This window comes from Eschrichtius robustus, chromosome 4 (assembly GCF_028021215.1).
Source record: "Eschrichtius robustus isolate mEscRob2 chromosome 4, mEscRob2.pri, whole genome shotgun sequence".
NCBI classification, from domain to species: domain Eukaryota; kingdom Metazoa; phylum Chordata; class Mammalia; order Artiodactyla; family Eschrichtiidae; genus Eschrichtius; species Eschrichtius robustus.
In genome coordinates this window covers 30,153,107-30,170,999 of record NC_090827.1, presented here as the reverse complement: position 1 = coordinate 30,170,999, position 17,893 = coordinate 30,153,107, and the positions used below count along the sequence as shown (strand labels likewise).

At 34.1% G+C, this 17,893-nt stretch overlaps 1 protein-coding gene across 4 annotated transcripts in view; it reads right to left on the bottom strand.

Moving 5' to 3' along the window:
- Positions 1-17,893, bottom strand: part of BANK1 (B cell scaffold protein with ankyrin repeats 1) — a 498,930-nt gene that overhangs the window by 346,996 nt on the left and 134,041 nt on the right. For all 4 annotated transcript variants that reach the window (XM_068542510.1, XM_068542511.1, XM_068542507.1 and 1 more), the window contains exon 2: positions 6,964-7,071. In XM_068542510.1, the coding sequence (XP_068398611.1) occupies positions 6,964-7,036 (73 nt within the window). In that variant the 5' untranslated portion in view covers positions 7,037-7,071. The remainder of the gene's footprint in view (positions 1-6,963; positions 7,072-17,893) is intronic.

Below are 17,893 nucleotides of genomic sequence, written 5' to 3'. Positions count from 1 at the left end.
ACACCAGGAGCCTCAGCCATACTTGGACTCAGTTTAGTTGATGATATTCTGAACATTAAGCCTAAGTTTCAAGCCTATGTCTGAGGCTGTCATGGAATGACATTGCGGATCTTAGGAAGGGCTGAATATATTTCTCATGTTAGGGGAATATGAATCATCAGAGGCCAGAGGGACACCTATGGTAGCTGTTATATTGGTGGCCCACTAATGCACCAGCCCTCCTGGTATACATGCCCTCATTTAGTTCTTTTCAACATTGACTCAGGGGTTGGCCATTTAACTATCTTTGACCAATGGAACATTAACAAACTAAATACAAGCAGAGGCTTAATAAAGGCTTGCATATTGGGGTTTGTACTGTAATGCTCTCCCTTAGAACCCTGAGCTACTACTTAAAGAGATCCAGCTACCCTGATAGATAGACCATGTGATAAAGAGAAATATCCAGCCAATCCCTAGTTATTCCATCCATCACAGCTAAGGAGTGAGACATGAGTAAAGAAGCCATTCTGGATATTCAAGCAACAGTAGTCACCATTTGGAACAGAAGAACCACCCACCTAAGCCCAGCTCAGATTGCAGAATAGTGAGAAATAACAAATTTTAAGCCACTAAGATTTGAGGTTGTTTGTTTATGCAGCAATAAATAATTCAAACACTTTTATAAAGATCTGTGGATAGTGCAGGCACAGAAAATAACATAGTTGGTTATTGACAGACTGGAGTCATTTAAGCATAGTACTTAATTCCCAGTCTAATTTAAAATATAGCATAGGCTTCCAGGGAACTGAGCTATAAAATGAGCAAATTCCCATGTATAAGAAGATCACAGCCATCATTTATTCAATGTCCTGAGTTAAAATTCCATTAAAAAGATGATAAAATTTGTATTGGCCAAGGAATTGGGATAAAAGAGGAGGAGTTAAACTGAATAAATAGGGTAAATATGATTATAGATAACAAGAAAATAGAATCATAGAAAAAGAAATAATTCACTTTCATATTCCAATTATTTAACCCACATAAGCATATACAATCATTAAAAAGTTAAAACATTTGATTTCCGGTAGAAACAATAAGAAATGAAAGTTTATACTATAAACTAAAGCAGTTGATGTTTTCAGACATTGAGGGTAGGGACTATGGTTGTGTTTCCATTTCTGTGGCCTTAGCACCTCCTGTAGTATCTAAAATAAAGTAGATATTCAATAAATATTTGTTGAATTAATAATTGAACATTGAGAAAGAGGCCCTGTTGGGCTTTCTGATGTGTGCTTGGGCAGAGAACTGGCCCCACCACCAAAAATCATCCTCATTACCACCTCACTACTACTTCAGTCAATAAAAGAGAGCTGAGAGAGATAGAGAACATAGCTGTTTTTCCTCCCCTTACTTTTTCCCATGGGGTGCATCTCCTACCAGAAATTAAGTGAAAACCCTGATCATTTTCATCCTCTACTAGGTCAAGGCAAATGTCTATCTCACCTCGGAAATTTGGCTCACCATTCAACCTGCAGAGGAACTTATGCTGCTAAGCTGTGCTGTAGATAAAGAGGCATCCGAATGACAGCAGCCACTATGGAGAGCAGTATGGAGGTTCCTTAAAAAACTAAAAATAGAACTTCCATACGAGCCAGCAATCCCACTACTGGACATATACCCTGAGAAAACCATAATTCAAAAAGACACATGCACCCCAATATTCATTGCAGCACTATTTACAATAGCCAGGTCATGGAAGCAACCTAAATGTCCATTGACAGATGCATGGATAAAGAAGATGTGGTATATATATGTATATATATATATATATACACACACATATACACACACACACAATGGAATATTATTCAGCCATAAAAAGGAACAAAATTGGGTCATTTGTAGAGATGTAGATGGACCTAGACACTGTCATACAGAGTGAAGTAAGGCAGAAAGAGAAAGACAAATGTTGTATATTAATGCGTATATGTGGAATCTAGAAAAATAGCACAGATGAACCAGTTTGAAAGGCAGAAATAGAGACACAGTTGTAGAGAACAAACATATGGAAACCAAGGGGGGAAAGGGGGAGGGGAGGGGATGAATTGGGAGATTGGGATTGACATATATACACAAATATGTATGAAATAGATAGCTAATGAGAACGTGCTGTATAGCACAGGGAACTCTACTTCACTTTGCTGTACCGTAGATACGAACACAACATTGTAAAACAACTATACCCCAATAAAAATAAATAAATAAATAAATAAATAAATAAATAATTTTTAAAAAAAAAAGTATGATGGCAGAGTGGAGAAGAGGTGGCAGGAAAGCATCCTGAACTCCCTATGTTTTTCATACAAATGTATCTAAAATTTTGCAGAAGTTGGGTGGTCACCATAGACCTGGGTAACCCTGAACCATCTTTCCAGTATTCCTCAGGAGAGATGCCCATGAAATGACAGACCCCAGTAATAAAAGTCTATGGGGTGGACCATCTGTGGCAGGAGCTAAGGGTGGGGGCCTGTGGAAGAATTCAAGCCAGAGCCAAATTTCCCTCATCAGGGAACAGTTTCCTTCAACCTCTAGAGAAATCTTCAGGTGAAAAACTTCTTAACTTAAAGTCATAAATACAACGACTAACCTGGAAAATGTGTAATAAAAATAATGAAATGCTTCCCCTATGTTTTCAGATATTTTGAAATCTCTGAATATCCTGTGTATATCTACATTGCTCCATATCCACTGCTATCCCGTGAGCACAAGCCTGGATTATTACGAAAGGCTTGTAACTGATCTTGCTGCTTCCATCCTGTCCTTTACAATTAATTCTCTACACATTAGCTAAACATAACCAATCCTGTTTCTCTTTTACTAAGCAAGCGAACAAATGAAAAACCACCAACGGCTTCCTATTATAGAGAAAGTAAAAGGTCCATAGACCTTCCAGGCCTTCAAGGACCTCTGTGATTTGAGTCCTGCCCATCACCAAAATTTAATCTTTCAACACTCTCTGTTTCCCTTTTAACACTCTGGCTACACTATCCTCCTTTCTATGCCTCAAACATGTCAAGCCTGTTATTCCTACGCTCTACACTGAAGTCTTTGCAAGCCTTCATTTTCTCATCAATTAAATTTCAACTCAAATGTCACTACAGAAGTTTCTTTTTTTCCATTATATTGTTGTTCCCACCCCTGTCACTCTCTGTAGTACCTCATGGGAAGTCGAATTGAACTGGTACCTTAATCGGACCCAATGGCACAGAAATACATTATAAAATAAATTTTAAAATATATAACCGTAAGGCAAGATGAAGTTCAGGTTATGCTAATAAGGTAGACCTTTAAGTGCTAAAATACCACCTACCTCCAACCTGAAATGGTATATAGGTGAGCCTGCAGTTCTACAATCCTTAAACCTATTCCCTTAGGGCCTCCAGAGCTCTTCAAACATGGGCACACCTCTTAGTAACAGGAGGGACATGAAGGAGACACATTCACTCACTACTTCATTTCATTTTTTTATGGCAACAATCAGTTATTTGTCTATCAATCTATTTACCTATGAATATGATTACTGTCTGTCTCCCATATCAAAGCATTAGCTCTATGAAGGCAGAGATTTTTTCTTTCTTTTTCAATCACTCCCTACCCAGTGCATAGAACTGCATCTAGCACAAATGTAGACTGATGAATTAATATATTAAAATTTGGGTTCAGAGAGAAAAACGAGGTTTTATTCTAAAACACACAGTAGCCCAGAAGTCCAGAATAAATCCATGGGTATCTTGAGCAAAGTGTCAGATAATAATTAAGTGCCCTTGATTTTGCTTCCTTCAGATAACTCCTGAGGAAGAGTGATAAAGCAGGCAGTACAGAATCAGGCATTCTCCATCCACTGACTAGCACAGTGTTCAATAGTAACAATCCCACCATCATTTCCAAAACCTGAGATCATCACACCATTAATCCCTAAAACTACTTTAATATTTAATTTGGACCCATATCAGAATACCTTTTTTTTATTCTAGTGGAAATGTTAGATGAAAGTTGGCTCTTGCTTATTGAGAAAATTCATCCATATTTCCAATTTTTGCAAATGTTTTCCTAACTTGCTAGCAAGTTACTTGCTTTGAGACATGTTTCACTAGAAGTTTTGAAATGCAATAGTTTGTGTAGCTTAAATGGCATTGGATTGACAATTAAGAGATCTGGGAGGGATTTTTATTTTGCTATTTACAATAAGTTTGGTATTGGCCTTTGGAATCATTTTACTTTAGCCTGAATTTCACCTTCTGCAAAATGAGATGCTTGGACCAGGAGTCTTCTATGTTTCCTTTATGCTCTTAAAGAGTGAAATGTAGGTCAGACATCCAATTTGAAATTGATGATGAAAAGTTAACAGTTTCCCCTTCTCCAGTTAGATATCAACCAATGCATCAAAGAAAGTAAGAAACAGGCAAAGCCCAGCTTCAAATAAATTATGTGTCAGCAAAACCCAAAACCACAAATAAGCTGTGGAGAAAAAAGTAGAGGTAGGGTATTTACAGCAGTTGGTCACCAAGAAAACCATAAGATGATATTTTTATGGTAAAAAGAGCACACTGAATATAAACTACTCTTGTTTGCAACTGTTGGGCATAGGAGAAAAGGCTGGCAAGAAAATTTTCCCTGACATGAATATGTCATATATTTGAGAAGCAGAGAACACAGGGTCAAACAAAGAATTAGTTAGAAAGCCCCACTGAGAAGAAACAGTCTGTCCACAGGGTAAATAGGAGAAGGGGCAGATAAGACTTTTGCACTATAAAAAGATCTGCCAAAATATCTCCTGTGTATTGGATTGGGAGAAATAAAGACTACTTTTGTATCATATGTAAAGTAATCATTAATCCAGATCAAATCACAGGTCCCTTCCCAGGTGAAATTCCTCAAATATATGAACAAGAAAAATCACCTCACATAAGGATGCATACATACAAAAATAATGAGTAAAACAGGAGAAAAGGAATAGAAAGCAAGACAGATAATGAAAACTCACCAGAAAAATATTGCCAAGAAACAATGAAAATTGAAACAAAATATCTTGGAATTAATATTCCAGAATCTTAATGTAGTAATCCTCTTGTTAATTAGGAATATAAAACATGGACACAAGACTTCAGAAAAGATATTAAGATATGAGGAAAAGATATAACATAGATTATCCATGTTAAGGAAAGAAGTAAAAGGAAAAAATTAAATCATAATTGAAATAAAAGTAAAACTGGAAGCAATATAAAAAATAAAAGCTGCTGAAAATATGTAAGGTACATAGAGAACAGGAATAAGTAAAACAAACTGAAAAGAATGGAAATGAAGAGTTAGAATACAGAAGGAAAACTTTAGTTAGGAAAGCCAGAAGAAAAATAGTCAATATAGGCATAATTAGAGTCCCAAAGTAAATGAACAAATAAATATTTAAAGATTCCATTGAAGAAAAATTTCCAGATATCAAAGAAGTATTGGAACTACATGTTGAAATGGCATACCATATCTGAGAATAATCAAAACTAGATATATTGTAGTTGTATACATGTTCCTGCAAATGGGATTATTTTGTTCTTTTCTATGGCTGAGTAGTATTCCATTGTGTATATGTGTATATATATATATAACATCTTCTTTATCCATTCATCTGTCAATAGACATTTAGGTTGTTTCCATGTCTTGGCTATTGTGAATAGTGCTGATATGAATATAAGGGTGTGTGTGTCTTTTTGGATTACAGTGTAGTCTGGATACATGCCCAGGAGTGGGATTGCTGGATCATATAGAAGTTCTGTTTTTCGTTTTCTGAGGAACCTCCATACTGTTTTCCACAGTGGCTGCACCAACTTACATTCCCACCAACAGTGTAGAAGTGTTCCCTTTTCTCCACATCCTCTCCAGCATTTGTTATTTGTAGAGTTTTTGATTATGGCCATTCTGATCAGCGTGAGGTGGTACCTCATTGTAGTTGTGATTTGCATTTCTCTAATAATTAGTGATGTTGAACATCTTTTCATGTGCCTATTGGCCATTTGCATTTCTTCTCTGGAGGAATGTCTATTTAGGTCTTCTGCACATTTTTCGATTGGGTTGTTTGCTTTTTTGTTGTTGAGTTCTATGAGCTGTTTGTGTATTTTGGAAATTAAGCCCTTGTCGGTCACATCATTTGCAAGTATTTTCTCCCATTCTGTAGGTTGTCTTTTCTTTTTTTTTTTTTAATGGTTTCCTTTGCTGTGCAAAAGCTTGTAAGTTTGATTAGGTCTCATTTGTTTATTATCATACTAAGGTCCCATTTGTTTATTATTGTACTAGGTATCATACATAGGTCTCATTTGTTTGTTATCATACTAAGTGAAGTAAGCCAGAAAGAAAAGACAAATACCATATGATATCACTTACATGCGGAATCTAAAATGTGACACAAATGAACCTATCTACAAAACAGAAACAGACTCATGGACATAGAGAACAGACTTGTGGTTGCCAAGGGAGAGGGGTTGGAGGAGCAGATGTAAGCTATTATATATGGGATGGATAAACAGCAAGGTCCACTGTATAGCACAGAGAACTACATTCAGTATCCTATGATAAACCATAATGGAAAAGAACATTAAAAAATAATGTATATACATGTATAACTGAATCACTTTGCTGTACAGCAGAAATTAACACATTGTAAATCAACTCTACTTAAATTAAAAAAAACACTAGATATATTGGAATAAAGTTTCTAAATTTCAAAGATAGGAAGTGTTCCTTTAAAGTTTAATACATGTAAAAGGGGAGGTGGAAATATCAGGCTGCCTTCACATTTTTCCTCAGCAATATTAAACACAAGAAAACAAGGGGGTTATATATTTGATTTTCACCCAAGAATGTCATACACAGCCAAACTGTCCTTTAATATAAATGCAATAAACAAATATTTTTCAAAATAAAAGCACTTACTTCTGGCAGCCAGATTTTGCCAACAGATCAGAAAAAGTCCACAGGCAAGGAGTAGCACGTTTGTTCTTGGCATGTATGTACATGCAATTATTTCCTAATTTATAGTACCTGGAAGTCAAATAATATCACTTAATGTTGATTTTAAAAATGTAAATATAGTAATACAAAGGTAGCTAAAACCAAAAATAATATAGTAAACTCAATTTGTTAGATTGCGAGAGGGTTAAGAAGGGAGGACATGCAAATGTTATCATTGTTACTAATACAGAAGTAATGCAATCTAAATATGCAGTGCATAAAAGTAATATATAAACTTATAGATACAATAAAAAATCTTTTTTTCAGAGGAAACAATGCAAATCACGACAGAGTGAAAGATTTTTAAAAAGCAAAGTTATATAAGCAGAAAGCATAGTATAAAATAATATGCCAAATTAAACTCAAATTTCTCTAAAATATCAATGAAAGTAAGTGGCCTAACTTCTTTAAAGTAAAATATTGTAATACAATGAAAAATAAAATTGTGAGCTATATACAAGAAGCAATGAAAAAAATCTGATTTGGAAAGATTAAAAATAAAATACTGGGCAAAGTAAAAGGACAAACAAAATGAAAGTAAGGATCATAACAATGTTGAATTCAAGCCAGAAAACAGTCAATGAGACAGACAGAGAAACAGACAGAGACAGAGAGAGAGAGAGATGGGGTCGGGAGGTGGCAGGTTAGTAATTTGAAAACAGAGAATACACTTTCTTTTCAAGTTCCATGAAAACACTCATTAAAATTCGTATCTTAGACTGAAAAAGAAGCCTCAACAAATTCCAAAATGTAAATAATGTATTCATTATCTGGGATATAATAAAATTGGAAATTATTAACAAAACCAGAAATCTAAAACAGTCTAGCATCTAGAGGTTTTGAAACAATACAATTTTTCTTATCTTGGTTTAAATAAGAAACCCAAAGGGAAATTCCAGAACATTCAGGAAGGTTGTGGGGGAGGTGAGGGGGTGGTGCAAACCAGAAACCACAACCTGTGGAATACAGCTAAAGTGAAGCTGAGAAGAAGAGGCGCAGTCTTAAAAAAAAAATACAAGAAAGAACGCAAATAGATGAAGAGAGCTTTCAAGGTAATGAGTCAAAAAAAGAGCAAGAAAATGAACCTCAAAAAGCAGAAGTGATGAAGTTTAAAATTAAAGTAAAAATTACTGAGGTAGGAATACCACCTCTGGCCATGTCATAGTAGCTGAATCAGACTAACCCCTACACCCCTACTAATTACAACTGCAAATCTAAATAAGTACTTTAAACGCTGTTTTTTGTTTGTTTGGTTGGTTGGTTTTGTTTTTTTTCAGGACATTGGAGAATAAGACAATATGTACATGAGGAACCAAATCCTTAGGAGAATAGAATAGCAGGAGAGCAGTAAGCTCTATATTAGATGCCACACACCCCTTTGGGGACTTGCTTTTTTTCACCATACAGTATAGGTACAGAAGAGCAGGAAGTAAGTTAGAGCTTGCAACCATCTCACTGGGCCTGGGAAACAGAATTCAAAGTTCAAGATTATCAAGTTTACTAAGACTGATGGCTAAAATTTCAGAAAAATGAAGTCACAGAAAAACGAATCCAACAGACAGATCACAGATCACAGTTTTTCCTAGATACATTTACAAATTCCTAAACTGAATGCACAGAACTTTATGTTCAGAAACCAAGCAGAAAGTGGCTGCTAAGTGGCAAAACTTTAAGCAGGAATTCTCATGGTCTCCAAGTACTGAGGAGATAAAAATTAGAGTTCTGGGTCTGCAGGAGAAAAGAAGCCATGAGAAACACCTCAGGCTTTACACTGAGAATCCAGAAAAGCTATTTCTTTTAACTAAATTCAGCTTGGAAATAGCCTTAACTAGTTCAAGGTACACTGACCTTACTCAGTTTGACTACTAAAAAAAAAAAAAAACAAAAAAACCCTAAATTCTACCCATTGGAAGATAGTGTCAACCAGAACCTCTACAAGTTTTTGTAAGCAATATCCAGTATTTAATAAAGTTTAACAGTCTTATCAAGAAATAGGAACAAATGTCCAAAACCAAGAGAAAACATACACATGCAAGGCAATAGGAAAACATGCTAGGTTAATCTCGTTTTTTGAGTTATAGACTTGGACCTTTAAGTACCTATAATTAATATGTTTAAAAAATTAATCAATAAAAATTTTCCTCAGAATAACTGCATCTCTGTAAAAAATAAATAAAATAAAAATCTTAAAGCTGAAAAATGTTAAACCTCAAAGCTCAAAAATTATCTGAAATTCATAATTAAATAGATTTAACTGCAGATTAAGGTTTCAGCAAATAGAAAGAAAATAGGTTTATATAAAACTGATTGAAAAATAGACAGAAAAAAGGGGCGGTGGAGACATAGTGATGATAAAACTTCCTAAAAGCCAATGGAGTCCCAGGAGATGACAAAAGAGAGGAAAGAAAAGATATAATATTTGAGAAGATAATGATGGTTGAGAATTTTCCAAAACAAATGAAAGATATCAAACCACAAATTCAAGAACTTCTATAAAACCAATCATGAAAAACAAAGAAAAAAATTACTCAAAGCCACATCATGGGAAAAATTGCACACACACACACAAAACCTTTACGCTGAGCATACCATTTGTCCACAACTCCCAATTTCAGTAATTTATGCTTAGAAAATAGAAGTATCTACAGTATTTTTACACATTTCAATGCATTTTTATACTTCTGGAAAAATCTAAATGCTACAAATAGATGAATATTTATTGACATAGTAAGATGTTTGTGATTGCTAAGGAAAAAGGAAAAAAGCAAACTAGAAAGAGTTTGAAACTGTACATGCTATATGATATAATATGAAATTACATATGCAATATGACAAAAAGTGTAATAGAAAAAAAGACACACACCAAAACTTCTAACACTGTTTATGAGACATTCAGAGTTTTCTCTTCTTCTCTGAGTTTCAGTATTTTCCAAATTTTCTGATTTGAACACATATTACTTCAGTAGTTAAGGGTAAATGTTATTTTGATTGAATAATTTAAATATAGATTAAGATCCACTCAAAGAAAGAAATGGCACAAATTTTAAACATAAGGGTATTTTTTAAAAAGACAATTTTTCCCTATGAAACATCAGAAGGCTAACTCACTCTCTGATCATATAGAAAAATAAACAAATAAAAAAGGAAATACATGTGAAAAAAAAGTCTTTATTTTGTTTAATGTCATTTAGGGCTTCTTCAACAACCCAAAAAGTAATTTACCAACTGCTCCACTATGACTGAAAATAATGAAGGAAACTATTGCTCTTGTAGTTGATTTGAATCTAAGAAATGTCTGAATAACTAATTGAATGCTTCCATTTTCGATTTGATGTTTGGTGTTGTAGAGACAGTGTTAAAAGAAGAGCTTACTCATTGGAAATGTCTCAATCAAAATAAGGCTTCCTCTTAATTTTGTAGTGGAAATGCAAGATGTTTACTGTATAACACTTTCTGAAAAGCCTCTGTTCAATAATCTTTCAATAAGTAATTACAATGATTACGGAGAGTGTCTGGAGAAAGCAAGATAAGACCACATTTTGAAAATAATAGTCTACAAGTAGGTTATTACAGTCCAGAATCATGCAGAAGTGAAATAAGCTAGGAAGTCGATCCATCTACTAGGATATTATTTGAGGGTATGATCACAGAATTAAGGTAAGAATTGTACTGTTGAATTGGAGGATAAATTCATAATAAGAAACAGTAAAATTGGCTTAAGACTGAATCACTGGACTATTCATAATGGCACTTTAAGTGCCCACGGATTAAATCAGTTAGTACAAGTACTGAATATCTGGACAAAAGATATAAGGAAAAACATAATGGAATCTTCCAATATCTTAGAAAATGACTTAAGAATAAAACACTTTTATGAAGAACATATGTAGACTTCAGGAGAATAGATCTTTACATTTTCTAGAAGGCAAGAGATTATCAATGGAAAGTAATTTTGCAGTTTTTGTCATCTGATATGTGTAAAATGTCACCAACATTATTTAATTTATCATGTTATCTTTTAATAAATACAAATATTTTAATATTCTGCAAGTTTTCATATGTGACATCTAATCCCTTACTGTTGATTTTCCCCCCATAAATTGTTGTATTTCCCAACTATGTGTTTTGCTACCATGGGGTATTATCAGGAATCTAGTACTTCCTGGTAGGGTGGAAATGACTACAATTTCAACTGGCATCATTTGGCATCCAGAGTCACAGTTTCATTTGTTAAAACTAGACAGTTCTTTTATCTGTGATAACTCTTACTTTCAACCCTCCTTTTTCTCACTAAAACTTTTGCTAGGATTTCTCCAAAAATGTAATTTTTAAGAGCAAACAGATAGTGAGTAAGGGCAAAGGGAGCATCTAAGAAAGGAAACTGGCAGGAAAGAGCCAGAAGCTCAATGGTCAAAACAGAAGCAAAGGTCCAGAATTTGGGCAAACACAGACACAGTGCTATGCTCAGAGGAGTAGAGAAAGTCAGAAGCATCCATGTAGTCAATAACTATGAGGACCCAACAGGCAAGGGGGAAGCAAGGGGGAAAGTCGAGTTGTAGACAGACAGGAAGCAGGAATCAAAAAGAACAGTAAACCCATGCTGAGGGCACCAGATATCAGAATGAAGGCACCAAGTCAGGGCAGACAAAGAAACCCATGGTGATAAGACCTCAGTGAAGGTAACGTACTTTCTGTGAGGAGTTAACCACCCAGATTTTACAGATAAAAACAGGTAAGTAGCTACACATGGCTGGAAAAGACAATGAAATGGTAAGAAAAAGAAAATCCTGAAAAAAATGGATGGATTTGGGTTTCACCTCATTTATCCGCTCCCGGACAGAGGTCAACAAAGAAGAGAGAGGAAGTTAATGCCAGGGCTCATAAGAATCCAGAAATCTAACAGTTTCAAAATGATTAGAATTATATAGACTACATTTGCCTGGGTTTTCTAACATCTTATCAGTTTTTATACATCTTATTTGATATCTAAGCTACCTGAAAATGTTATCTGAAAAGATAACTCTTAGTGAAGGCATGAGGAATAGGAAATTTCACTTTCAGCATAATTAGAAGCAATGAAAGTTGAGGAAAAATTAATTTTTATGGGAGAAACACACCATTTTTTAAATCAAAGCATTTTTAAAATGAAGTATTTCATTACATCTGAACTGAAAAGTTTATTGAAATTGTTACTTTTTCTAATTAAAAAACAGACAAAATATTCTTTACAAAGTAAAGAATATGCAAGTTCATCCAATAATCCTTCTTGGCAATCAAGGTTCTGATGAATCAAATAAAATCTAATTATTTGTTAAACACTGCAGAAAAATAATTTTAAAATTCAACTACTTGCACAGAAAGTTACCAAGTCTTTTGTTTATTAGCAGCTTATTCTCAGTAGTTATTATTCTACTTCTTATTATCAGTCTGGAGAAAAGCATGTAAATACATTAAATCTTCATTAGTGGCAAAATGGATTACTATCTACTTTGGGACCCTTTGTGTTATGAATTATCATAATATACCATGAAATTATGGATAACAGATTATAGAGCCAGAACAATCAAAGACAATTGAAACAGACCTTGAATACAGTGTGTTTAATTTGCATGTATGTCAATACTAAGTTTTATTTTAGTATCTGCCAAAGTCAACTAGTTTTATACCTTTGGAGCTAGGGCTTCATCTAGAAGTATGAGTTAACACTTTTAACCAATGACAGTTTAGAGGAAATCTTAGGTTAAGAACATTAAGAAGGAAAACCAAAAGCAATTCTGAACACAATTTCCCCAAACAATTAATGTGTGTTTGTTGTGTTCATTCCCATATTAAATCTTAGGTATATACAATATGGCTTCACCCACTGCAAGTTAAAATTTTACAACACCTGTTGTCCCTAATGCCAAGACTCATTAACTCTCTATCTCAGATGGCTTCAAAGGCAAATTCTATCAAACATTTAGAGAAGAGTTAACACCTTTCCTTCTGAAACTATTCCAAAACATGGCAGAGGAAGGAACACTCCCAAACTCATTCTATGAGGCCACCATCACCATGATACCAAAACCAGACAAAGATACCACAAACAAAGAAAATTACAGGTCAATATCACTCATGAACATAGACACAAAAATCTTCAACAAAACACTAGCAAACCAAATCTAACAATACATTAAAAGGATCATACACCGTGATGAAGTGGGACTTATTCCAGGGATGCAAGGATTTTTCAATATCTGCAAATCAATCAGTGTGATACACCACATCAACAAATTGAAGAATAAAAACCAAATGATCATCTCCATAGATGCAGAAAAAGCTTTTGACAAAATTCAATACCGATTTCTGATAAAAACTCTCCAGAAAGTGGGCATAGAGGGAACATACCTCAACATAATAAAGGCCATATATGACAAGCCTACAGCTAACATCATACTCAATGGTGAAAAGCTGAAAGCATTTCCTGTAAGATCAGGAAAAAGACAAGGATGCCCACTCTCACCACTTTTATTCAACATAATTTTGGAAGTCCTCGCCACAGCAATCAGAGAAGAAAAAGAAATAAAGGTAATCCAAATTGGAAAAGAAGAAGGAAAACTGTCACTGTTTAGAGATGACATGATGGTACTGGCACAAAAACAGAAACACACATCAATGGAACAGGACAGAAAACCCAGAAATAAACCCACACACCTATGGTCAATTGATCTGTGACAAAGGAGGCAAGAATGTGCAATGGAGAAAAGACAGTCTCTTCAATAAATGGTGCTGGAAAAACTGGACAGCTACATGTAAAAAAATGAAATTAGAACATTCTTTAACACTATACACAAGAATAAACTCAAAACGGATTAAAGACCTAAATGTAAGACTGGATACTATAAAAGTTTACTATATAGGCAGAACACTCTTTGACATAAATCGCAGTAATATCTTTTTCAATCCATCTCCTAGAGTAATGGAAATAAAACAAAAATAAACAAATTGGACCTAATAAACACAAAAGCTTTTGCACAGCAAAGGAAACCATAAACAAAACAAAAAGACAACGCACACAATGAGAGAAAATATTTGCCAACGATGCGACTGACAAGGGATTAGTCTTCAAAATTTACAAACAGCTCATGTGGCTCAATATCAAAAAAACAAACCCAATCAAAAAATGGGTAGATCTAAGTAGACATTTCTCCAAAGAAGACATACAGATGGCCAAGAGGCACCTGAAAATATGCTCAACATCGCTAATTCTTAGAGAAATGCAAATCAGCACTACAGTGAGTTATCATCTCACACCAGTCCGAATGTCCATCATCAAAAAATCTACAAACAATAAATGCTGGAGAGGGTTTGGAGAAAAGGTTACCCTCCTACCCTCTTGGTGGGAATGTAAATTGGTACAGCCACTAAGGAGAACAGTATGGAGGTTCCTTAAAAAACTAAAAATAGAGCTACCATATGATCCAGCAATCCCACTCCTTGGCATATATCTAGACAAAACTCTAATCCAAAAAGATACCTGCCCCACTGTGTTCATTGCAGCACTGTTTACAATAGCCAAGACACAGATGCAACCTAAATGTCCATCAACAGATGAATGGATAAAGAAGATGTGGTACATATATACAATGGAATATCACTCAGCCATTAAAAAGAATGAAATAATGCCATCTGCAGCAACATGGATGGACCTGGGGATCATCATACTAAGTGAAGTAAGTCAGAGAAAGACAAATATCACATGCTATTGCCTTTATGTGGAATCTTAAAAAATGATACAAATAAACTTATTTACAAAACAGAAATAGACTCACAGTCTTAGACAACAAACTAATGGTTACTGGGGGGGGAAGGGGGAGGGGGAGGGATAGATTGGGAATTTGCAATTGACATGTACACACTGCTATATTTAGAATAGATATACAACAAGGACCTACTGTATAGCACAGGGAACTGTGCTCAATACTCTGTAATAACCTAAATGGGAAAAGAATTTGAAAAAGAATAGATACATGTATATGTATAACTGAATCACTTTGCTGTACACCTGAAACTAACACAACATTGTAAATCAACTATACTCCAATATAAATTAAAATATAAAAAAAAAACCTCTCTATTTCAACCATTTCACCTCTCAAGTGAGCAAGCCTAGTCATTTAAGATAAGAAATGGTAGCAATGCACTGTCATTTAGGGACAGTGTCTTTGGGCTCAGCCATCCTAGTCTTGAATGACAGCTCTACTATGTTTATAAATGTGTTTTCTTAGACACATTATAGAAACTCTCTAAAGTTCCATTTCTTTTTTTTTAATTGAAGTGTAGTTGATTTACAGTATCATGTTAGTTTCAGGTGTACAGCACAGTGATTCAGATTCTTTTCCCTTGTAGGTTATTACAAAATATTGAGTATAGTTCCCTGTGCTGTACAGTAGGTCCTTGTTGGTTATCTATTTAATATATAGTAGTGTGTATATGTTAATCCCAACCTCCTAATTTAAAATAAAGTTCCATTTCTCATCCACAAAATAGTTATAATAATATAGTAGGTATTTTATAAAATTGTAGGAATAAAATGAGTTAAGGCAACCTTACATTTAAATCAGTTAGCATTAGTGCCTGTTTCAAGTAACTATACAGTTTAACTATTATTTATTGTTTATGATTTATATTTTAAAATTTATTATTATTATTTATGAAAAGTCAGAATTCAGTTTAATCAAAAGGATGATGGAATGCTGGGTAATTTTTTCCTACGTCTGAATCTATATCTATAGAAATCATCACAACTTTCTAATAGCTAGAGTGCCCTTACTTTCCAAACTTGAAGGTTAAAGCTTCATGAGCTGGCCTTTGTGTTTTCATCCCGCCAGCACTTTTAAGTCTGAGACTATTCCTTTTATATTCCTATCAGATTAAAAAATCTTTTAAAGCTTGCAGTTCATTTTCTTTATGGAATCTTTCAAAGAATAGAAGTTTCTTGTTTTGCATTGTTATCTTTTGTTTGTTTTGTTTGTTTTTTCGAAGTATAGATCACCAAAAATTTTTGTAATAGAAAACTCTAACAGATAAATGATTTTCAAAGATCTTGAATCTATAATCAAACTATACATAAGAAATCAAACTCTGGTGGATTTATGGAAAAGTTTTATTAAAATTTAAAGGAAGTCATTCTCCATTCTAGTGCAGTGAACCTGAAAGTTTCATTTCCATCTATTTTTAAAATGTACTTAAAGTAAAAGCAGATTGTATGGAGAATTCCCATATATTCCTCCCACAAAATATATAGCTTTCCCTAATATTAACAGTTTGCGTTAGTGTGGCACATTTGTTACAACTAATAAACAAATTTTGATGTGCTATCACTACTAAAGTCCATAATTTACATTAAGGATCACTTTCTGTGCTGTACAGTTTTATGGGTTTTAAAAAATGCATAGTGTTTTGTATCTGCCATTATAGTGTCATACAGAACAGTTTCCCCATCCTAAAAATCCTTTATGCTTCTTTACCTGTTCATCCTTAGTCTACTCTCCCCTACTCATGAAACACCTAGCAACCACTGATCTTTTTACTGTCTTTATAGTTCTGCCATTTCCAGAATATCATATACTTGCAATAATTCAGTATGTAGCCTTTCAGATTGGCTTTTTTCACTTAGCAATACGCATTTAAAGTTCCTCCATGTCTTTTCATGGCTTGATAACTCATTTCCTTTTATCACTAAATAATATTCCCTTGCATGTATGTACCACAGTTTGTTTAACCATTCATCTATTAAAGTACATCTTGGTTGCTTCCAGGTTTTGGTGCTTATAAATAAAGCAGCTATAAGTATTGGTGAGCAGTTTCTTATGTAGATATAAATGTTCAACTCAATTGGGTAAATAGCATCATGACTGATGAATCATGTGGTAAAACTGCTAAGCTTCGTAAGAAACTGTAGGAAATAGAATTATGGGTTGACAGTTTCTTTCAGAGCTTGAATGATATCATTATGTTTCTGGCTTGCATGGTTTCTGATGTGAAGTCTGTGGTCATCATTTTCTTTGAGTTTCTGTATGTAATATACCATTTTTTCCTGGATGCTTTAAATATTTTCTTTTATCACTAAAAGATAAAGTGAATTTGATTATAATTTGTCTTGTGTGACTTTTGTTCTATTCATCCTTCTTGAGGTTTATTGAATTTCTTGGATCTGTGGGTTTATAGATTTAATAAAATTTGGAAATTTCCCAGCTTTTCATTATTTCTAGAAATACATTTTTCTGACTCTCTTTCTCCCACCCCTTCTTCTGGGACTCAAATTACATATATGGTAGACCAATTGATATTATCCTCCAGGTCACTGAGACTCTCAACTTAATTTTTGGTTATATTTCTCTTTGGACTTGACTTTTGATAGTTTCTCTTGCAAAGTTTTCAGAAGTTTTTCCAACCCCTCTTGGTAGTACCCAGGACAATACAACTGCTGTGTACTGAGATTTAGTTGGCTCTTTTCAGTACTTATCTACCCTTTTTAAATCATGAAAAAGGCACTCAAGGTTAGATGCAAGAAAGACAAATAGAAAGTGAGGAAAAGACAATTCTTATAGAGAAAATCGGATGAGTTTCTTATTCTAGATAAGAGAGGAAAATTTTACATATGGATAAATGGTCTCTGTATTGTTCTGATTGATTGCATTATGATTTATTGTTTATATTTCTTTGTACTGTTTGTTAGTAATAGTTCAAGAAAAAGAAATGTTATATTCTTTTTATATTTCTGATACTCTCTCTCTACCAGAAGGAAGAGAAAAACCTTGTCATTTGCTTCAGTAATTGAGTTTTTTCATTTTATATCATTAGAGGAATG